At 52.7% G+C, this 23,299-nt stretch overlaps 1 protein-coding gene across 3 annotated transcripts in view; it reads right to left on the bottom strand.

Annotated features, from left to right (window-relative positions):
* Positions 1-2,696: 2,696 nt before the first annotated feature.
* ERG (ETS transcription factor ERG) overlaps positions 2,697-23,299 on the bottom strand; it is a 106,753-nt gene continuing 86,150 nt past the window's right edge. The window contains exons 5-10 of one of the 3 annotated variants that reach the window (XM_062175213.1): positions 23,129-23,209; positions 20,850-20,921; positions 14,575-14,643; positions 13,079-13,135; positions 12,441-12,488; positions 2,697-4,600 (exon numbers count right to left, since the gene is read on the bottom strand). In XM_062175213.1, the coding sequence (XP_062031197.1) occupies positions 4,080-4,600; positions 12,441-12,488; positions 13,079-13,135; positions 14,575-14,643; positions 20,850-20,921; positions 23,129-23,209 (848 nt within the window). In that variant the 3' untranslated portion in view covers positions 2,697-4,079. The remainder of the gene's footprint in view (positions 4,601-12,440; positions 12,489-13,078; positions 13,136-14,574; positions 14,644-20,849; positions 20,922-23,128; positions 23,210-23,299) is intronic. The other 2 variants (XM_062175222.1, XM_062175227.1) reach the window with 2 other exon arrangements.

The raw sequence follows: 23,299 nt of genomic DNA, 5'->3' as shown, positions 1-23,299 counted from the left end.
TCAGGCGAGTCCTTAAAAGCGGTCATAGAGACAATGGGAGAGGTTTCCCGTCTGGCTTGAAGGCGTTAACCACCTTGCTGCAGAAGGGCCGGGATCCTGGGTCTCCCACAACCGGTAGTGAAGTGGTGGTGAAGCAGGCTACAATCGCAAAGAACGCAGCTCTAGAAACAACCGAGGGCAAGAGCTCCCCGGGACTCCTCGGAGGGCTGGCCAGGCCGCGCCTGCGTGGGAGCGGCGAGACAGTGCATGCCCTTTTAGCCTGCTCAGTGTGGTGTGATCTGGTGTACAGCCTAGACAGCCGGATTCACGGGGGAGCGGCTGCTGGTGGGAGGAGATCCCGAAAGGGCGCACCAGCTAGGGCGACTCTCTCAGGGGCGAAACGCAGGAAAAACGCTGAGTTGTGCCGAACCACACATGCGTGGCCACAGGTCTTCCTGTCTCCGTGGCAGTGGAGCTCAGACATCAGGAGCAGAACCCCCGGAAGGATTGAGAGTGATGTCTGGGGGCTGGCGCTGTGGCGTAGAGGGCAAATCTGCCGCCTGCTGCACGTTATCCCAAATGAGTGCTGGTTCGAGTCCCGGCTGCTCCACTTCACGTCCAGCTCCCTGCTAATGTCCTGGGGAAGCAGTGGAAGATGGTTCAAGTCCTTGGGTCCCTGCCACCCATGTCGGAGACCCAGAAGAAGCTCCTGGCTTCGGCCTGGCTTAGCTCCAGTCATATGGAGAGTGAACCAACATTTTTTTTTAATGGCTAAAGTCTGGGCCCCAACCCAGGACTTCTGACTCTGTGGGCTGGGGCACCGTCTGAAAACACAAAGAAAAGACGGAGCTGGAGGTGCCCAGTCACCCAGGGTGCTTCTGATGATCAATCACTCACCTCCTTTTAGGTATAGTAAGGAGAAACTAATTAAACCAGGTTTCAAATTCCACTCTTTCCACAGGTGAAGGGTCACTTTGGAGGGACTAAATGGCCCCCCATTTCCATGTCCTGTCCATGTCACAGCTGGCCTGCTCCAGCATTCCATGCTATACCTGCCACTTAAGGGCAACTCCTCGGTGGGAGGGGCTGCTCCCCGGGTGACAGGTGCTGCACCTGCATCGAGCGGCACCTGGGAGGAGCAGAGGACCAGGGCCAGCCCGCCGTGTCAGTCGGACACATCACGTCCTCGTGACGACCTCAGAGTTCTAACAGGGGCATCGACTGGAACACAAATGAAGCCTGAGATTTGGGGATTTCACCAAGTACAAGGCCCAAAGCCCCAAAGACCAAGGCAAGAGGGGAAGACGAATCTCTCGCCCGCAGAGCAAGATCCTGTGGCGATGGTGGGCACGCACCAGGACGAGGCCAGGAGCTGGGCGAGGCAGCGAGGGGGCGGCAACCATGCACCTGACCTGGGCGGGGCTTCAGAGTGACATTCCCATGGGAGCAGACCAGTGCCGGCAGCGTTTAAGGAATGATTCCTTTGGAGAACTTGGGATTATGCCATTATACTCATGCTGGCCACGAGACCTGTGGACACCCTGCACGGGCTGGGGGTGGGGCTGAGGAAGCCAGTGGAAACACCTGCTCACCTAAACATGACCATTGCAATTCGCTTCTTTATTATGCTCTCGCTCGTGATCCAACCTGGTAGACAGAGCCGGCTACCTGAGTGCGTCTGCATGGTTTACATGGAGACGGTAGGTGTGCCCGGCCTTTGCATCCCCAGAGAAAAACGACCCAGCCTTCCCAGGAGACAACTTGGGCTCACCCGGCGACCAGCTTTGGGGATTTTATGGACTGATTGTTCCTGAGGAGCTGGCCTCTCCCAAGCTGCTGAGGGGTGATGGACGGTTGGGGCTCCTTTTAATGCAAGCAACAACGGGCCCCTGAAGCTATGGAAATTGTATCCCATGGACCCTAACGGTCATTGCCAACACAGCCACAGCACAGAGGCCTGGCAACTCCATTTAATCATGGCGAAAGGATGGCAAAGCACAAAACGAAGCCGCCAAGCAGCGACAAAAGGAGCCGAATCAGAAAGGGATTCAGGCCAGCACACGGCTCAGGCTTGCTCTTTTTTTATGGTTTCCTTGTTACACCCCGCACACCACCTTCACCTTGGCTGAGGTGGGCAGCATTCGTGAGACAAAACAGGGAAGTCCAGGGGGACCGACTTTCCACCATAGGGAATGGGAGCGAGGGAGAAGTGGGAATGCAAGGCTCGGGGCTGGAGGATTCCCACCCTCGGGATCAGATTATTCTGCCCGGGGAAGATGGGAGCCACAGCCTCGCTGGGGAGGTGCCCTGGCAGAGACACCGGTGAGAAATGCAGAAGCTGCTCCTGGCTTCTTTAGAGGGAAAAAGTGCAGCTATCCTGAGGCTTAAGAGCAACACCTGCTGGGCGGCGCTGGCACGGTGACTGGTGAGTGCCGGAATTTCTCAGGGACGCTGGGCGAGAACAAGGAGGCCCCCACACAAAACCTTAGCCTTCTGCCCCACAAGGGTCTAGGATCAGAGTGGTGAGAAGGGCTGCAGAGGCCAGACCTGTTTGGGTGCCCAGTACCTAATCGTTTGGCTGTCACTCAGACAAGTTCCCAAAGCGAGATTAGAACCCAACCCCCACCACACTCAACCCAGGTTTCTACTGCGCAACCTGAGCCGCCAGACAGGTGCAAATGCAGACTCCAGTGTCAATCTGATGTGCCGTGCTAGGCCAAGCTTATTTTATTACATACATTCTGCATCCTAAGAACGAATAACTTCATATTGTAAACACTAAGCAATACAGAGTTAAAATTCAAGGCCACGTTATATCATTGATTGTCTCTTTTGTCCTGTGTCTTTGGTTGGCCGAGATCAACTCGTAGTGTATAAATGCATAAGTTATATAATTATTATATAAAAAGGAAAAAAAATTGATTTGTATACTTCATTCTGACAAACGCACAGCGTTCGTGACTCGGAAGGGAACCCTGGGGCCCAACTGCCCAGTGTGGCTGGAGCCCGACTGCCCAGTGTGCCCACAGGGGTTCTGACTGTGGTGGCTGCCAGGTCATCTCCTGCCTGGCCCGTGGAAGGCAAAGCCCTCACATCACAATGAGGTCCTGAATGTTTGGTTTGTTTTTTTTTTGTTTAAATATCAGACAATTCCAGTTAAAATTTTTCTTTTGACAAAGAAAAGAGATGCATGGTTTGGGTTCTGAACTCTCCTACCCCTCAGCCTCCATCACACCGTGGCTTTTTGCACTAACACTGGGTTTGGTATAACACTGACCACTGGAAACCGCAGGGCTCCCCGCCCCCATCCTCCACAGTCCCACCTGTCCTCAGCCCAGCCCCCATGCGGGAGGAACGTCTTCCCTAGCCCCTGCCTCCTCCTCCGCTGCCTTCTCCTCTCTCCACCCCCAACCCTCTGTCTACAGCCCACACGCCCTCTCTGAACACATCCCTAGTCCCACCTCTTCGCCCGTGATTCCTGTATTACTATAAAAAAAGCTGGAAGTTTCAGATCATCTTCACAGTTTGAGAGAGCCGAGAGCTCTCCATCCAATGGGATGAATCTAGTTTCAACCCAAAGAGCAAACGCCAATGGGTTCCAACGGGTCTACTGATGGACCACAGTATCTGTCTGTCTGTCTGTCTCTCTTTTGTGTTTTGTTTATGATATGTTTCTAGTTTTAAATACAGGTAGTTTCCCTTAAAACGGCATTATAAATGGTGTGTTAGGTCAAAACTGTGTTATATCTATTGCTTGAGTTCAATCCCAGTTTGCATTAGTAGGATCCCAAATTCCACCCCAGAGCGTGCACACGTCCCGAGAACCCCCTCCTTTGGCACTTTGCATGCTTCCACCTACAATGGCTTCCACAAGCTGTTTCACAGATTATAGTGTCCACGTCCATGGCATTTCAGCATCCTCTTCACTTCGGGGTGCACTCCCACTAAGAGTCCTTACACCTCTCCCCCGGCTTCCTCCCCTGGTCCCAGCCAAACTTCTTCCTCGCTGCTCTCAGGCACTTCTGTTTTGCATTCTCCAATAGAGTCTGTGGCAATGGATTGGGGACTGTACGTTGTCGGGAAAGGCCTCGCTCAGGTCTCTAGTAGTAGGTGCCCAGGTGAGAAGGCATGTGGCCAGCCGGAAGCCTAGTGTTAGGGTATATCCCCCCAGTGGGTGAATTCCAGTATGGGTTTGGGGCAGCAAAAAAACTGGATGACGTCACAGGGAGGGTGGGAGGGTGGGGAGCCACAAAGTTCATCTTCTGGGGGTGGGCATGGTAGGAGCCCATGTACGGGAGGTCCGACGGGTACTTGTACAGAGATGATTCCGGGGGGTGGGGCTGCAGGGCCTGGGCGATGCCGTGGAAGTCAAACTTGTAGGCGTAGCGCTTCCCGTGGACCTTGGTCATGATGTTCTTGTCGTAATAGTAACGGAGAGCTCGGCTGAGCTTGTCATAGTTCATGTTGGGTTTGCTCTTCCGCTCGCCCCAGCGCCGCGCCACCTCGTCGGGATCCGTCATCTTGAACTCCCCGTTGGTGCCTTCCCACGTGATGCAGTTGGAGTTGGAGCTGTCCGACAGGAGCTCCAGGAGGAACTGCCAGAGCTGGATCTGCCCGCTCCCTGGGGAGGAGAGAGAGGACACCGGTGAGAACAGGGTCTACAGCCAAGCCAGCCTCGCCCAGGAGAAAGGCGAGGGCCCCCGGGACATGGCCTGACTTCCCTTCACCCGGCCCGCCTGCCTGGCCCTCAGCTGCTACTCACGGTCCAAGGCCTCCCTCTGCTCCAGAGAGCTGTCCTTAGCTGGACAGGAGCTGCCTCACCGGAGTATCCCATGTTCAGCGAGACTGGTGCAGGAAACCACGGGCTGGCCCTTGCCTCCACCCTATGATGCTGTGTATACCCCCATGGCAGGCTAGAGCAGCTGCCCAAAGTCAAGGAGACCTCACGGGAGCCAGTACTGTGGCACACCAGGTAACACTGCAGCCTGTGTCACCCATATCCCTTATCAGAGCGCAGGTTTGAGTCCTGGCTGCTCCACTTCGCATCCAGCTCCCTGCTAGTGCACCTGGGAAGGCAGCAGAAGGTGACCCATGTGCTTGGGTTCCTGCCACCTTCATGGGAGACCCGGATAGAGTTCCAGACTCTTGGCTTTGGTCCAGTCCAGCCCTGGGGCATGAACCAGCAGATGGTTCTCTGCCTGTCCCTCTCCCTGTCACTCTGCCTTGCAAATAAGTAAAATATTTTTTTCTCTAAGTACAACCTCATGGCGGTGTCCCTTGGCCTATCCTGCCTCCTGGCCTCCTTGTGCCTGAGTGAGTCAGCTTCACAGGTGTCTGAGCTCCCTCTGCCTCTAGAAAATGTGATATAAGACAATGGTCCGTCCTTGGGGACCCAGACACAACCCCCAGCTCCACATTTTCCCTGGAATGCAGAGAATGCACTTGGACAAAGCACATTTGGCTCGGTTCCATCCTTTACTGACTTCCCAGGTCAACCCAGTGTTCTGGGGATGGAAGAGCTATTTTTCCTATTTTGCAAAGCAGAAAAATGCCATTATGTGGATGGCAATAATGACTTAATCCCATTTACATTGGCAAGGTCAAGAAAAATAATAGAAATGAGGCTTAGGAAATGAACTTCTAAATGTTTATGGAAAAAAGCAGAGGATGGAAGTACACACGGGGATTCCGACCGTAACACTGCGCTGGTGTCAGGATGCTACGCCGTGAAAATGTTTCCGAACACAGCATCGACCTACTCAAAATGGGGAAGCAGAGAGGAGAAAGCTGGCTGTCTCAAACCAGGGCTACCAATGCCAGCCCCTGGGCAAATGAAGCCCCATGGAAGTGCACGCGTGTCCCACAGGGCCAATCCTGCAGGGCGGACTTCCCCAAAGGAAAGCCGGAAGGGGCGCGGCTCGGGGAGCCCAGGCTGGCTGGCACTGGGGCAGAGAGGGCGCCTCCGGGCGGGCGTGCATGGAGTGTTCTGTTTCCCACTCAAAGCACACGGACAGGGCTTGGGGGCTCATTACATTCACAGAAAGTTCTAGGCCCGTCACTCTGGCCACCCTGTTTCAGTACCTGAAGATGATTTATGGCTCCCTGAAGGAGAGAAATGTAGGCAAGGAGCCCTCAGAAAGTTCACTGAACATGAGAGGAAAAGATGAGTTTGTTCTGCTGGGAAAAGATTCTGGAATTCATGCATAGGAGAGGGTCTTCAAAACGTTCATGAAAGACGCACACCATGAATACATATCGCCGGTCGATACTGGGTGCCAGGGAAGCTGAGCTGTGTTGAGCATATTCTAGAAGCTTTGAAAACGGACGGGAGGCAAGTCTTCCCTTCCAAACTTCAGTTCTAACACGAATCACCTCAACATTTACCTTTTGTTATGTTATAAGCAATCTCAACAGATGATGAGTAAAATAACTTTAGCCGGCCGTCATTCACGGAATGAAAGAAACGTAAAAAAATCAAGCATAAAACTTTCCTCGACCCCTTCCCGCCAGCTCCCTGGATCAACTGTCCCACTCAGCAATCCTTGTCTGCACGTTGGCTGCGTGGAATTCACATAGAGGAACTCATCCATACGAGCCTTGGGAGCAGGGTCAGCCTTCTTCCAGTGCCTTCTGCAAAGCCCGGTTTGGGGTTCAGCGACACATTTGTAACGTATTAGCAGCTTGTCCCCCAGCACCGCGGAGGCCAGGACCACATACACAAACTGTTCTCAACCCGCCTGTGTGACCCTCCGCACTTCATTAATATGCATTCAGAAATACAAAGGACGGTATGAGGCGACCATATGGTTTTAGTATATATATTGTAACCAAAGGATTAAAACATGAAAAAAATATTCCATCGCCGACCAGGGAATAGGCAGAAGCGCTGGGTTTCCATGTAACAGTGTAACATATGCTTCTCCACAAACACATGCAGTTGTTTGAAAATAAATATTCAGTGTCAACTTCCTCCCAGAGACAGGGCGCTCCACGGAATTTGCATAAGCACACAGAGCTGCCAAAAAACACCTGGCACCCATCCAAACGCCGCCACGGCCTCGTGGGAATCCGTCCCTCGCCCACCTCCCATACGGTCGGGTGTGGGGGCAGCAGCAGAGCAGAGGGGCAGCCCGTTGGCCTTGGGGACATGAACTTGTGGCTGGAAATGCAAAGCCAAGCAATGGAAGAGCTGAGTTCACCATGAGACACAGGGCTCCAGGCTCATCAGGCCCCTGAGTGCCTCGGGGTCTAGGGGAATGAGACATCTTGAAGCAAAAGTCATCAGTTTCCAAATCTGAGAGTAAGACGAAATGTCAAAAATCAATGAGGGACCGGCGCTGTGGTGTAGCGGGTAAAGCTGCCGCCTGCAGTGCCGGCATCCCATATGGTCACTGGTTCGACACCTGGCTGTTCCACTTCCGATCCAGCTCTCTGCTGTGGCCTGGGAAAGTAGTGGAAGATGGCACAAGTCCTTGGGCCCCTGCACCCATGTGGGAGACCTAGAAGAAGCTCCTGGCTCCTGGCTTCAGATCGGCATAGCTCTGGCCATTGCGGCCATTTGGAGAGAGAACAAGCAGATGGAAGACCTCTCTCTATCTCTCTGCCTCTCCTTCTCTATGTAATTCTGACTTTGAAATAAATAAATCTTTAAAAAAATCACTGAGCATTTAAGAAGTCAACGTGATAGACCGTGACACTACATCTAAGTCAAATCTATGAAGGGCTACACTGCATATGCGCCCAGGGCTGGATGTTCGGTACATCAGGTAAGCTGCTCTCGGGACACGGGCATCCGTACGTATCAGAGTGCGTGGGTGCGAGACTTTGCCCCACTCTGGCTTCTGCCAGTGCACAGACAGTCTGGGAGTCACCAAGCAATGACTCACGTAGTCGCTCCCCGCCACCCATAGGGGAGACAAGACCTGCATTGAGTTCCAGGTTCCTCCTGGCTTCGGCCTGGCTCAGTCCTGATTGTGGCAGGCATTTGGGAAGTGAACCAGCAGATGGGAGATCTCTCTCTTGCTCTCTTTCTCTCTCTCTCTCTTTCTGCCTTTCCAAATAAATAAAAGAATTTTGAAAAACTAATCATTTGCAGTGTGGAGAGCAGATTTCCCCATGGTGCTGGGCTGTGCCAGGAGGCACACAGGCAGCTGAGAAATCACCAATGTCAGGGCACACGACCGCCCTTGGCCACAAAATTTCAGAAGCAATGTATTAACTAAGCATCTTCTTAGGACAGTAACACCTGAGGCGCACTTTAGGCCCTGGAAGCAGGCTTCTCGAACAAGAATGCCCAGATACACAGAGGAGCTCTTCAAAGCCAAGCCGGTTCATCCGAACAGCGCTCCTACCTGCACCGCACCTCAGGAATGACCCTCTGGGGAATTAACGAAAAACACCAGAAGTGGGGTTAAAAAGAAAAGTGTGGCACACATGGGCCACCTGCAGGAGAGCCTGATGGGTGTGGCTTTTAAGGGGACAGGGGCAAGCCTTCGACTTGGAGGAGACGTCATCTCTGGGTGCAGTCAGGAGAGAGAGAGACCCGGTAGGGAAGGGTACAGATGGAGCTGCAAAGCGCAAGCCGCAAGATGGTTTGCAAAGCAGAGAGAACAGCGGCGTCACGAGCGAGGCAGCAGCTGCGGGCACCGCAGATTTAGGGTCCCAGGGCAGGGCCCAGAGAGCACCAAGGAGGCAGCTCTTTGGGGCCACTCCGACGCACAGCCTGGACCCCTTGCACGGCAGCAGAGGCTCCAGTGGAGGTCTCTGGCCTGAGGCTTGGTGAGGCTCAGCCGCTGCACATCAGGGGTCAGGGAGCATGGTGGAAAGGGCTCTGGCTTTGCAGTTGACGCTGGCTTGACTAACCTGTCCACAGGCTTGGCTACTTAGGGCACCAGGGTAAGTGCCTCAGTGTTCCCATCTGTAAGATGGGGATGATAACAGTGCCATCTCATGTGAACACTCTGGCCATGATTTCTTTGAGCAGAAAACCAGAGTTGAAGAGACCAGTGTGGTGGCACAGCAGGTAAAGCCCCTGCCTGCAGTGCCGGCATCCCCTGTGGGCACCGGTTTGTGTCCTGGCCACTGCACTTTTCATCCAGCTCCCAGCCGGATCCCTGGTGGGACGGTGGCGTTCTCAGGGCTGGCTGGTATCTTTGGAAACGTGGGGCAGGTGCCTTTCTCGACACTTTCCGTGTGTTGGTTTCCCACGGTAGTCATGTGATGGGCACACTGCAGAGACGAGGGAATTGGAGCTCCAAGAGGCACACTGACTTCTCCCACCCACGGGCAGCAAAGGGAGCGCAGTCCCAGCCAGGTCACTGTGCTCAGTCACTGCCCAGCCCATTGCCTTAACCCTGGCTTCCACTCACTCTCTGTAGCCTGCTTGGGTCCTTACCAGGGGCTGCAGCTGGGCGGGCTCCCACTGTTAAACTGCCTGCTCCCACCTTCTAACCAATGGCAGAGCCCTAAAATCGCTCTGTAGCTTAGCACGAAGCAGGATGCATTTTCATGCTCACTACAGATGAGCCTCCAGTTAAAGTCAAGGGGACTTTGACCAAAACCCAAGAAAACTCTTTCATGGGAAGGCACTTTACATTCAGAGGAGCCATGTTGCTTTCTCAGCCTTGGGGCTGGCACTGTGGTGTAGCGGGTTAAGCCAATGCCTGTAATGCTGGCATCTCATATGGGCACAGGTTCCAGTCCTGGTTATTCCACTTCCCAACCAGCATTCTGCTAACACACCTGGGAAAGCAGGGGAAGATGACCGAAGTGCTTGGGCCCCTGCATCCATGTGGGAGACTCGGATGAAGCTCCTGGCTCCTGGCTTTGGCCTGGCCCAGCCCTGGCCATTGTGACCATTTGGGGAGTGAAGAGCAGACGGAAGCTCTCTCTCTCTCTCTCTCTGCCTCTCTGTAACTCATTCAAATAAATAAATAAATCTTTAAAAAATTTCTCAGCCTTTCTGGTGGGACGCAGAGGAGCTGTGGGCTTCTGTGTGACCCAGGACAGGAAAACACGAGACACGCTTTCCCCAGCGGGAGCAGTCCCATCGCGAGCGCACATCAAGTGATGTGGGATGGGGCTGTTGGGATGCTGGCATTGCGAGGCCCACTCTTAGGCCTGACATACTCTTTCCACTGCAAGGATGACAAAGAGTTTACAGCAATAAGAAGAGCAAAGGCAGCAATGTCTAAATGGCGAAGCGTTTATTTATCAGAAAATGAAAAAGAGAATCAGACAGGAAGACGCATGCCCGGTAATAGAAAGATAAAAGATATTCCGGTTGCAGGGGCAAATGCCACGCCGATGCACCTGAGCGAAAGCCTGAGGAGGGGTGGCGAGAAAGTCTAATTCACTGTGAACCAAAGAACACGAATCCTCTCTCCAAGTCGGCTCACTCGGAGTCGAAGGCCAGATGCTATCATCTTGCCCAGGACCACAGAGAACAGTCCCGGTGGGAGGAAGCTCGGGATGCCGCTGACCCACCATGCGCAGGTGTGAGCCCAGGCACCCCTCCTTCTGGGAAGCACCCCCAGGCTGCTGGGCATGGGGAGAAGCAGTGTGTGCCCTGAGATAGCTGGTGCCTTGCTCAGGGCTAGTGAGTCTCTTTGACCCCATTCTCCAAACAAGTCCAGCAGCACCTGGGAGCCGGGACAGTGTGAACACGGACACGTGCTTCATTTAGCCCCACTGTGGGGAGTGTTGGGGGCGGGGAGATGCCCAGCTCCGTCTTGTCTGGGGCAGTTTGAGTCTGCCTTCCTGACCTCAAACTCATCCACTACACCTGATCAGCCATCCAGCGGCACGGAAAACTTCCCCTTCCAGCCTCACAGTGCCCCTTGCCCGAGACCTCTCTCTTCCCTCAATGCTGCGCTGGGGACAGTGTGGGACTGGAAAACAGGAACAGACAAGGGAGACGGAATCAGGGTTCCAATGCAGCCTCCCTTCTGATTGGCTGCTGGGCTCCTTGGGCGCTCTCTCTTCCACAGGACGGCACAGAGGAAACACATCCATCCTATGGGGGAAGGGCGGCCATATGGGCGGGGAGCTGTGTGACTCTGATTTCACACTGCTGTGTCAATGTTCCCAGGGAGATACATCTTCCATTCTCCCCTCTGTCTGTCCCAGACAGATCCATCTTCCAGGACGAGTGATAACAATCATCTCAAAACACAGTCATTAGTTTTACGTGAGTGACTACAGGTTGTTGCCAAAGGAATGCTGAGTGGGGGTTGGAGGAGGGACCACAGATGTGCAAGCCCTGGCCACCAGCTGGATGCTTTGCCCTGGGGAAAAGAGCCTGCAACCATACAGACCACGTGGACCATGCTGTGTCTGCCTCTCCACCACCTGGGACTTCCCAGAGACTCAAGGACTGGATCTTATTCTTCTCATTAGCATAGATAACAGAGAGTTGTTGAGCACCCAGCCCGGGCTCTGAGCTACACTATTAGAAATAATCCCTTCTAGCTGCACAGGTAATTACAAAGCATCTTTGAGTTCATTAACATGAACCAAGATGCAGCATCAAAGATGCAGATGCTTAGCTATGATGGGATTCCACATTTCCAAAGTGTGGGGTGGGTGGGGCAGGTATGCACGCTGAGCGAATCCGAACTCTTCCCTTTCCAAGTCTACTCTGGCCTCGTGTTTAGGACATGCACATTCCCGCTGATCCTCGCGATGTGTTGATGACATCTTGGCATCTGAGAGTGTGGCTGGGAAGATGAGCAAACGCTATGAATTTCTGAAGCTGTCTGTCGACACAGCTGGTTCTGATCTGAGCACAAACAAAACATTCGGGTCTGGCACTGAAACATGAGGACAGGTGACAGTCCTTGGCTAGGTGCTGCTTACAAATGGGCCAATTAAGAATTCACACTTTCTTCCAGCTCCTACGTCCAGAAAGAGATTGTTCAAGATGATCCGAAGCCTGACATCGTGCGGCTGTCACTAAGCTTCTCTTTTAAAAAATATTAGGTATTTGATCTGCTTTCGTGGTGGGTTGAATGATTGAATTACACCCTCCTGCCCCCTGTGCCTGAGGACGTGGCTGTTTTTCGAGCCAGGGCCCTTGCAGTGGTCATGAGTTTAGAACGAGTTCAGTAGAGGGTGCCCGACATCATAAGGCTTGGTCCTTGTGGGGCGCCCTACTGCTGCCGAGTTGTCGCCCTAGCATTGTGAGACCACAAATGTTAGCTGCTTAAGCCTGCAGCGCATGGGCTTTTGTTCAGGAGCCCCAGAAACCCAGAACAACTCACATAAGGTTCTGATGCTCTTTGCTGAAGCTAAAAAAAAAAAATCTCGATTTATACCCTGACTCATTTTCCTCCGCTTTGGCAAATCACCCAGTGAGACCTCAGATGACAATTTGCTCAGCCGAAAGCCTTTCTTACCCACACGGGTTTCCCTTTCAGAATAATGGTCACTTTGCAGGAATAAAAGCATGAGCGGGCTCTCACCTGGATTAGCAAGGCGGCTACTCGTGGGTCCCAGAATCTGGTAAGGATCTGCAACACAAAGAAAAGGAGTCAGATCCCCAAGACTTGGCCCAGTGTGGCTCTGGCCACAATTCCCACTCTGCTGTTCCCAGCTGGCATGGCTGAAGATGCACCTGCCCCCTGATCACCTGCCTCCAGCTCCCGGAGGAGACAGATGCCACACAGGCCCTCAGACACCTGTCTTGCTCGAGGCCTGCTAGTTGGTGGCAGAGCTTGGATCCATGCCGAGATTCCAAGACCTAAGCCAGAGCCCACTCCAACCCAGGATTCCAGAAGAGCGCGTGTGTGCTGGGTCCCCGCCTCTCCCTGCACTTCCACGTGGAACCGGACGCAGCTTCCGATATTGGAGCACATGGCTGGAAGGTGCAATATAAAGAATCCACGGACCACAACATGGCAGCCTGTGTGCAGGCAGAATGCTTTTCCCATACCAATGGCACAGGTGTCGAGTGGTCGGAGCCAATCTCAAGTCATGCCCATCGGGTAGACTGGCTCCCACTTAAGGATGGTACAGGCATGAAGAAGAAAAAGGAAACATCAATTTCACTTCAAAAGCAGAGGAATTTGTATCTTCTCGACAGAGGGTCCCTGTGACCCACCTAGCTGAGGACGCTGGTCTTCTGTTTTGGGCACTGCGGAAGGAGACGGCTGAGCAGCTGCAAACCCAGAAACAAAAACGACAGTCAGCGGTGACTTGCTCTGTGATGTTACCGGATCATCAATTATTTTAGTTATTCACAGCATCGTTTTGCTCCCAGGACATTATCTTATGGGAAGGAAAATTTTTCCTTTTTAATGAACCAAATGTAAACATTGTAACTTAAAAAAAAAAGGAGCACATTTTCAATTATTAAAAAAAGTATGGATATTCCCACTTTTTCCCAAAAGCTTAAAAAAAAGAAATTGAGATGGCTTACAAGATGGGTTAAATTAAACAGACAAAGGGGACGCACCAGGAAAAGAAAACACAGCCAGGAATACTGTTACGCACAGCCAAGCTTAAGGAAAGGACCACTGATCATCTGCACTCCAACTTCCCACGGCCATGCACGTGTCCGTGCTGACACGCACTACGTCAGGTGTATGTGTAGTGGAGGCAGAGGGTTAAGCCACCTCCTGCGAACCTGGCACCGCACATGGATGCCAGTTCGAGTCCAGGCTGCTCCGCTTCTGATCCAGCTCCCTACTAATGTAACTGGGAAAGCAGTGGAAGACGGCCCAAGCATTTGGGCCCCTGCAGCCATGTGGGAGACCTGGATAGAGTTCCAGGCTCCTGGCTTTGGCCTGGCCCAGCCCTGGCTGCTGTGGCCATTTGGGAAGTGAACCAGCAGATAGAAGATTGATCTCTCTCTCTCTCTCTCTGGAACTCTGCTTTTCAAATAAATAATAAATATTTAAAAATCCACTACATCATTGGTTCCTTCCTGTTGTGAAAGGAGGTATTATCCAAATAGTCAAGAATTGCTGCATTTAAAGATCCTTTGTGTGGGGCAGGCACTATGGCTCAGCAGGTAAAGCCACTGCCTGCAGTGCCGGCATCCCATACAGGCACCAGTTCGAGTCCTGGCTGCTCCACTTCCAATCCAGCTCTCTGCTGTGGCCTGGGAAAGCAGTAGAAGATAGCCCAAGTCCTTGGGCCCTTGCACTTGTGTGGGAGACCTGGAGGAAGCTGCTGGCTCCTGGCTTTGGATCGGCTTAGCTCCGGCCGTTGTGGCCTTCTGGAGAGTGAACCAGCGGATGGAAGACCCCTCTCTCTCTCTCTCTCTCTCTCCCTCTCTGTGTGTGTCTCTGCCTTTCTGTAACTTTTCCTTCAAATTAATTAATTCATTAAAAAAAGATCCACTGTGCTGTGTTGCCAATGAAACAAACCCCACCACATGTTGGAAAGTCATAGATTAACTGCAGCAAAGACTGCTGACTCGACCAACAGCCGCCCGTCCCCTGGTGGGCAGTGGGCGCCAGCTCCGCCAACAGCCGCCAGTCCCCTCGTGGGCAGTGGGCGCCAGCTCCACCAACAGCCGCCAGTCCCCTCATGGGCAGTGGGCGCCAGCTCCGCCAACAGCCGCCCGTCCCCTCGTGGGCACCAGCTCTATACCTTTTGTCTGAGGGGTAGGGTGGCCATGGCCGGTCCAGGCTGATCTCCTGGGGGGCTCATAGGGTAAATCTGTAAAGACAAATTGAGTTAGTGTTATAGTTTCTATAACCAATGTTTGGTTTTTTTGAAATCTTATTTAGTGTTTATTACAATAAATATTGTGCATGAAAATCTCCTAATCTGAAGCGACAGTCAACCTGGACTCCATCATGTTTGGGCTCTATTTACAAAGTCTAGGTATTTGACTGATCTGAAGCTCCCAGGGCTTGCTGACTCTTGTAGTCTCTGAAGCAGGTGATGGGCCAAGTGGCTAAAGAGAGGCACTGGGATGCCACTCGCAGCCATAGCGCAGCCCCTCCATTTCCGGCTCACTCCCACTTCCAGCTTCCCGCCAGCGCACACCCTGGGAGGCCGCAGGGGACGCCTCTGGCACTTCAGTTCCTGCCATGCTCACTGGAGACTTAGATGGAATTTCCGGCTCCTGGGGTTGGCCTGGCCCAGCCTGGACTGTGGTGGGCATTTGGGGAGTTGAACCAGCTGTCTCACTCTATCATCTCCATCTCTTTCTCTCTCTTTCTCCCTTTCAAATAGATAAAATAACTTACAGAGTTTTAAAGAGGAATGTCCTACAATCAAGGACCAAGACCATATTAAAAGTTTCTTGACACTGAATCTATCCTGCTTCTGAGACTGATGGAAATCCGTCCCAGAGACGCAGTGCGGGAGAATCCATGGGCTCCTGTTTGACGTCTGCTTTAAATCCAAAGGACACGCATAGCCCCTCCCTTCCCCGGGAACAGTCGTGGCCTTCACATCCCTATCCGTGGCTGCCTCTCCTGGCCACTCCCCATTTCCCTTCTAGCACCTCATCCATTTATATTAAATGGGTCTTAACTGCTCTAGTTATTTTTCTCAGCAAATGTTTACTTTCTCCCTTTCTACTTGAACTAAGAATTTCTCTAAAATGAATCGTGCAAAATGAATAACAGAACTGACATAGTATTGCCCCTACAGCAATGCCCTTCAGAGCTTAACTATATGCCAATGACTTAATTGTACTTCTAATATCGTTTGTGCCATAACTGTCACTGAATTTGCATATGCAAATTTAACAACTATACTTCTATATGTTCAGGGGAGTTCATCAAAGCTCTAAGTCATTTCAAGTTTTCTCCAAAAATATAACCAAGAAACATTATTATGCCTGATGCTACTAAACTGTGCATATAGACAGATATTTCTTTCTCTTCTTTTAAGATTTATTTATTTATTTGAAAGGCAGAGTTAGGGAGAGGCAGAGAAAGAGAGAGAGAGAGGTCTTCCATCTGCTGGTTCATTCCCCAGATGGCTGCAATGGTCAGAGTTGGGCCAATCTAAAGCCAGGAGCCAGGAGCTTCTTCCGGGTCTCTCATGAGGGTGCAGGGGCCAAGGACTTGTCCTATCTTCTACTGCTATCCCAGGCCATAGCAGAGAGCTGGACTGGAAGTGGAGCAGCTGGGACTCAAACCAGCGCCCATTTGGGATGCCTGCTCTACAGGTGGCAGCTTTACCCACTACACCACAGCACCGGCCCCGTAATGGCCCTCTTTTAATGCGGTATCTCCCCGGTCTGGGTCGCAGCAGAGGACTTGAGCCACAGTCAGCCTTGAGGTGGGCCGGGGCGCTGGTTGTTCAGAGGGAGAAGGGCTGTCCTGACTGCGGGTTTACTCCCAGCATCACCGTCTTCTCGTAGGAACTCTACAGAGCGAGGCTGAGGCTCGGGGTGGAAGCTCCCTGGGGAGTGCTCTCGGCAGACGCACCTGAGACCTCAGCTGATGGCACGCGGGCTGCTTAGCTGGGTAGAGCCCACACGGTTGTCCCAAACTGAGAGACAGCAGTGTCCCCTCATCCTAAGAGGTCCCCCACAGTTTCAGCTACCTGCAGCCAGCCACAGTCTGAAAGCATTCGTGGAAAATTCCAGAACTAGACTGCACGCTGTTCTGAGTGGTGCGATGAAGCCTCATGTCACCATGTTCTGTGTTGCCTGCACTGTGGATCACCCCTTAGTTCAGGGTGGACCAGAAGTGGAGCAGCCAGGACTCGAACCGGCGCCCATATGGGATGCTGGCACTGCAGGTAGAGGCTTTACCCACCATGCCACAGCACTGGCCCCGTCTGCAGCTACGTGCAATCTTTTTACAGAAGCGTTGTAAAACTGTGCCATCTTGATTGTTGGCTCTCAGTTCAATGTCCAGTGTCATTCTGGGACAACTGGAGGCCACACAGCCAGGTACTCAGCAGGTGCCCACTGCCAGGCACCCAGAGACGACCATCAGATGCCACTCGGAGGGCAGGGCCATGTCATTACTTTTAAGCCTCTCTTCAAACAAATCACTTTGCCTTGTTTAAAATGAGCAGTTTGCTGGGTCGGTCTCCAAAGAGCAAGACTGCGGTAGAAGATGTGTCTCTTCCTATTTTCATATCCCAGAGAGGGCGAAAATGATCCGCAACGTGAAATTCAACGCAGAATTGCCTTAATTTATTTAGTCTGTTTGGCTAAAGCTGGGCGTCTAGTGTGGTCTGTGAAATCCGACCCAGCAGGCTTTGAAGGGTTGGGATTACTCCCCTCCCTAAACTCTGCTGTGGCTCAGCCCCTCGCTCCCAGCTGGCATTTTTGCATCCATGAACCTTAAGCTTTTTCCACCCCACTCCTCAGCGTTTTGCTTTTCTGTGTTCGGCTGCCCATGGGAATTAAATGCACAGCCACGATCAATTTACAACTGAATGTCAACCAAGGCCTTTGCAAGTTCGATGCGCGTGGACTCTGGGCCAGTCGCGTTTTCTCTATGAATTGGCGAGCCAGACTTCCAATTCGAGAACTGTCTGAGAAAGAAAAACCCGCTAGCGAGGCAGTCCTGACAACATGTAGCCCACGTCAGGCACTCTGACAGAGGGCCCTGATGGAAAAGACAATACAGCAATGTGATCGGATTTCTGCTTCTCAAAGTGTGGTCCCTGGACCAGCAACATGACCACAGCCGGGGGCTGTCAGAAACATGGACTCTTACCCAGATCCACGGAATCAGAACCAATTTTTTAGCGAGCTGAGCTGGTGCACTGGGAAGTTTGAGAAGGCTGGTTGAGGGACCGGCGCTGTGGCATAGCAGGTAAAGCCTCCACCTGCAGCACCAGCATCCCATACGGGCACCAGTTCGAGTCCTGGCTGCTCCACTTCCAACCCAGCTCTCTGCTATGGCCTGGGAAAGCAGTAGAAGATGGCCCAAGTCCTTGGGCCCCTGTACCTGTGTGGGAGATCCAGAAGAAGCTCCAGCCATTGCAGCCATTTGGGAAGTGAACCAGCGGATGGAAGACCTCTCTCTCTGTCTCTCCCTCTCTCTGTCTATAACTCTGCCTCTCAAATAAATAAATAAAATCTTTTTTAAGAGGAAGCTGCTCTAGACAATTACCATTGCTCTCCTCCAGCAACCCACATTCCTGTAGACGAGGATTTCGGAAATGCTACCTACAGCAGGGTGGCACTCGTTCCAAGACGGCGGCAGGAGTTCTAGATGGAGTGCTTTTACCCACGGGATGAGAACGCTAATGGCAGCGTGGCTGGGGGCAGGCTCTGTGGCACAGCGGTCGTGCTGCCACTTGGAATGGCCACATCCCACTACAGTATTCTTGGGTTCAATTTCTATCTATGTTTCCTGCTAATGCGTGTCCTGGCCAGCACCAGGTGATGGCTCAAGTATTGGAGTCCCTGCCACCTATGACGACACCGGGATGGAGCTCAGCCTGGCCCAGCCCTGGCACCTGCAGGCATCTGGGGAATGAATGAGGATGGAACGTCTCTCTCTCTCTCTCTCTCTCTCTCTGGTGGATGAAGATCTTTCAAATAAAAATAAATAAATTTTTTTTAAAAAAGATTGCTAATAGAACTGCTAACAGTAGGTTAATGACACATGACCTTAAACAGAAAAAATATCACTCATGAAATGTGACCAAAAAAATTAAACAGCAAAAAGCACTACTACAAAAATATTTTGAACTTTTTATTCATAAAATTCTCCTCAGGGTGTAGAACCGTGTTCCATCCTCCCTTGGAAATAAGTCAGGACCTCAACAACACCAGCCTGAGCCTAGCTCGCGGCCAAGTTTGTGCGAGGTTTAGATGAATGGTGACTCCCATGCCCGTGAACACACTGCCATGGCAGATAAGGGCTTTTTTGTTTTCCCTCGTGACATTCTGGTCCGGTGCTTCCTTATCGGCTACCGATCGCTCGCGGTGGGCACCAAGCCACCTCCTGCCGGATGTCACCCTGGCAGAGGTTGAAGGAAGCCTGGCTGAAACAGGGTGCCCCAGGGGAGCCCGCTGCAGAGCCAGCGCTGGGTGGTCCTACTCTAGGCTGCTTGAGGTCCTGCGACCCCTGAGCCTGTGCCCTCTGTCCTTACAAACAGTAGCGCAGAGGACTCCTGACACAAACACGCTTTGCACTGAATTGTTAGTGACTTTTTCCCCAACACCCTCTTTCCCTCCAGCTCCGATCTGTAAGATAATTAACTCATACTCTTGGCAGGAATTCCTGTGGAGGGTTAGGCCGATTCCTGGCCTGAGTCCTGCTGCTTCCTCTGTAAAAGTCCCTGTCTAAAATCTGAACCTTATCAAGGCAGCTTCGGGGCGACCATGGAAATCTATACATGCTCCAGACCCCACGCAACGCAAAGCTACAAATCGGCAGCTTGCGTGCTGTGGGCTCCTCCACGTCACTGCTGGTGTCACCTTGCTGGTGGCTGGGATCCGTTCTGATCCAGAGCAAGGTCCCTTTGGCCACACCTCTGCCCCAACCTGTGCCCCTGGGGGTTGAGCTCAGCTACGCCCCACCTTCTCCCTGCATCAAAGTCACTGAAGAGTAACCCTGCAGTCCTCTGGCCCAGCCACGCACCCATGGCTCAAGCTCATTCTGCAGGCTACATGGCCACCTTTGCAAAGCAATCATAGATGGGAAAGCGCTAGATCCCCACTCTTCATGAACTTAGAGGCTGTAGGGAAAGCCCGGAGACCAAGAGGTGGCGCCCAGAACGAAGAGTCCACCCTAACATACTTCAGCCTTTCTCTCTCCTATGCTCCACTTCTTCCCAAGGACGTTAGCCTTGGGAAGCTCTCTGTGGCTGAGGTGGATAACTGGGGGCGCTCTGACATTCCCGTCTCACTCAGGTTTGCATATCTTTGCAGTTACATTAGAGTGAGGCGAAGCAAACGATGCAGGTGTAGCCATTTGCTAAGACACAGGCTTAAACGGCACCTGGGCAGTGCCGTGCGGCAGCAGCACCGTCTGCTTGGCCATGCCTGATGGCACCAAGATGCGAGATCCAACAGAGGAATAACTGATGATTCCAGGAAAGCCCCGAAGAACCCCAGCTTCCAAGTGGCAGTCAAGGCCGCATTTCCAGGCTTAACTTTCCAATCTCTTTGGATGACATGCCAGACACGTCGTATCATGACGGATGGGTTGTCATGGTGACGGAGCAAGAAGGGTGGGGTCGTGGAAGGCCCTCCTTGAGCTGCAACTGAGCTTTCTCCCGACCCACTCCCAGGAGGCTCCCGGCTCCCTAGAGGCCAGCTGGGTGGGAGAGCGCGAGGCCAGCTCTGCAAGTCAGAACTGTCTTTGCTTCTGTAGCATTACAGGGCAGCGTCTTCAGCAGAAGCAGGTGCAACCCAGGAGAAGGTGTGCATGGGGGAGCTGGGCAGCCAGCATGGCAAGCCCCTGAGAAACACGGATGACGTTGGAAAGTGATGAGCACGGCGTTGCAGAACACACGACGGCGCCGAGATGCCGATGCATCCCAAGAGCAGAGGAGAGAGCGCTTCCGAACGCCAGGTCAGCAAAGCACCCCGGGAAAAAAGCAAGCTAGGTCTGGAATCAGGAAGATGTGGGAACAGAGCTCCCCACGTGGCCACCTGTGAGGTCACTGTGCAGGCTCGGGCCATAGGGACAGCCACGCAGCAGTGAGGCTGACCTGCAGCATAAACAGAAAGGGGGCTCCCGCATAAATGGTCCGCTGGGGAAGCCAGGGCCAGGGCTAATCTGCTTTGAATTTGGCCAGAGACCTTTAGCGCCGTCTCTCAATGCAACAGTTCGGAATTAGCTCCCCCATCGGCAAAGGCAGCACAGACTGGGGCTCAGGTCAGCTCCAGGGTGAGCTCTGTGTCTCGTGGGACCTAGGTGGCGACCTCGGCGGGCCACCAGGGACGCCTCTCCAAGGAGAGAGATCACACGGGGGCGTTTGCGTACCTGGCCTAGTTGTAATTCTTTGCGTAGCTTCAGGGTATACTGAAGTATTTGGAAAAATAAAAGCTGCGCCCCCTGCAGACAAAAGGAAAGACAAACATGTGAAGGTCTTCGCCGTGGCTACGCATCTCAGCATCAGTGTCAACTCTGCTTGGCGCGGGGACAAGACAGACAAGACCTCCTGCCTAGCAGACGTCGGAGCATGGACAAGGGCCCGGGCAGAACCTGCAGCTAAGGGGACAGGAAGCTCTCCCGGGCCTCATTTGTCATAGTGGCTTGTGTGTGTGCGTGTGTGTTGATTTTATAGCTTCTTGCTCAATTCCCATCTCTACCCCCCCCCCCAAACTCATTTTATTAAAAAAAATCCAGTGGTGCATGCTTTATTTTTCAAATTGCAGAACAACCCATAAAATAGTTTACAGAGCTCTTGGAAAATAGCACCAATGTACTGCAAATATCCTGAGAGTATGTGGACCTTATTAAGAATTAATCCGTGTCTCTGTTCAAACGCACGTTTTCCCTTCAACACTCACAAGCTGTAAACTGAGAAAAAGTCAGCCGAGTCCATTTGGATTTGGTTGCCTGTTCTTCCAGTGCTTCTATGTTTAACAATAACAAAATTAATGAATTTCAGAGCTTTCTTCAAACCTTCACTCAAAGTGAAAGAATTTGCGAATGCATATACAATTATCAGGAGATGTGTGTAGCTCCAAGATGCCCCCTAAGAGGGGAAATTGACTTTAAGTCATTTGTTACTTCTGGCCACAAGATCATGAACAGGCTGACGTGTGCAGCCTCAATTAAAAAGGCGTACCGGTAACTCACAACGTTATTTTAGATTAGATAAAAGCACAGTGCTTTATATCAAAGACCCGGATAAACCTGCAGTTTCACTTTAATACTCAAACAGGGACTCCCTCGTAGTTGGCATTTTAAAATAAAATAGCAAATACAAGGGTACTTCAAAAAGTTGTAGGGAATGGAATGAAAAGTGTATTTGGATGCAAAAACAGTTTTAGAAAGCTATGCACGGTGTTTTCATCACACGAACTTTCCATGATTCTAGTTCTGGGAAAATCGCCGTAGTTCTAGGGGAGGGCTGCCTAGGAGCTGGCTTCTCACAAGGGGCTATGGGGGTGGCCCAGCGCTCACTGGTGCACCCCAGTCCAGGGGTTGTGTTGGGGGTCCCTGCTGGCCAACAGTGGGTGAGCAGCACGTGGCCACACTTCTGTCACATCTCCATCCATTTGCAGGAGGAAATGGATGCAAACCAGAGGCGCACCAGTCACCAAGAACTGGACCTGGATGACAAGGACACGCTGGTAGGGAGGGGTAAGGTGGAGTGTTAGAACCTGCCTAGGCTAAGGCACGACCGGAAAGAGAACAGACTCGACGGTCAGAGATGGAAAAGCAGGCATTCCGTTAGTGACCCCAGAACTATTAGAAAATATACTTTCTGAGCAAAAGATTGCGGAGTGAAAGCTCACAGAATAACAGACATTCCCTTCTACGGCTGTATGCGGAAGATCCGCAGGAATCCAAGTCCCGAAATGGTACCACAGAGGAAAAAGACGGCCCCAACTCATCCGGGTCAATGTCCCTGTAAGAACAGAAATGGGCCGGCGCCGTGGCTCACTAGGCTAATCCTCCACCTGCGGCGCCGGCACACCGGGTTCTAGTCCCGGTTGGGGCGCCGGATTCTGTCCCGGTTGCCCCTCTTCCAGGCCAGCTCTCTGCTGTGGCCCGGGAGGGCAGTGGAGGATGGCCCAAGTGCTTGGGCCCTGCACCCCATGGGAGACCAGGAGAAGCACCTGGCTCCTGGCTTCGGATCAGCGCGGTGCGCCAGCCACGGCGGCCATTGGAGGGTGAACCAACGGCAAAGGAAGACCTTTCTCTCTGTCTCTCTCTCTCTCTCACTATCCACTCTGCCTGCCAAAAAAAAAAAAAAAAGAACAGAAACAGGGAGGGGGAAAATGGGTCCTCCCCGGGCCCTTCTGCAAACCCGGGGTCAGCAGAGAACCAGCTGGGAAGGAAGCACCCCAGCAAATCCCCAGGTGGCTCAAGTGCAGGCCTCAGAGCAGCCGCTGCCTCGGACAGACAGTGCCCGGGAGCCAGGGTCTGCCCTCCCACGAGGCTGCGCTACCTCCTGCACGCCCAGACACCCTGTGCGCTATCCGCCCCGGGGTCTGCCTGCCGGGGACAGGGACGCCCGTGCGGTTCCCCCTGCCGCCTGCACCTGTGGGCAGGACCCTGTGCTTGTCCTGGGGCAGGGCCAGCATTACCTGTGTTTCTAGCGTGCATTAACCGTGGAGAGTTCTGTAAGGCTTTGTCCACATCATCTGAAGTCAAATGTGGAAGAGGAGCTGCGAAACAAAGGCAACACAAACGTGGAACCGAATGAGAGTGAGCGTTCTACAAAGGGGACTGGGAGAAGAGAGGGAGAGACAGAAAGC

This window comes from Lepus europaeus, chromosome 2 (assembly GCF_033115175.1).
Source record: "Lepus europaeus isolate LE1 chromosome 2, mLepTim1.pri, whole genome shotgun sequence".
Classification (NCBI taxonomy): Eukaryota; Metazoa; Chordata; class Mammalia; order Lagomorpha; family Leporidae; genus Lepus; species Lepus europaeus.
Note: the sequence above shows the minus strand (reverse complement) of the source record. Positions and strands in the feature narration are given on the sequence as shown.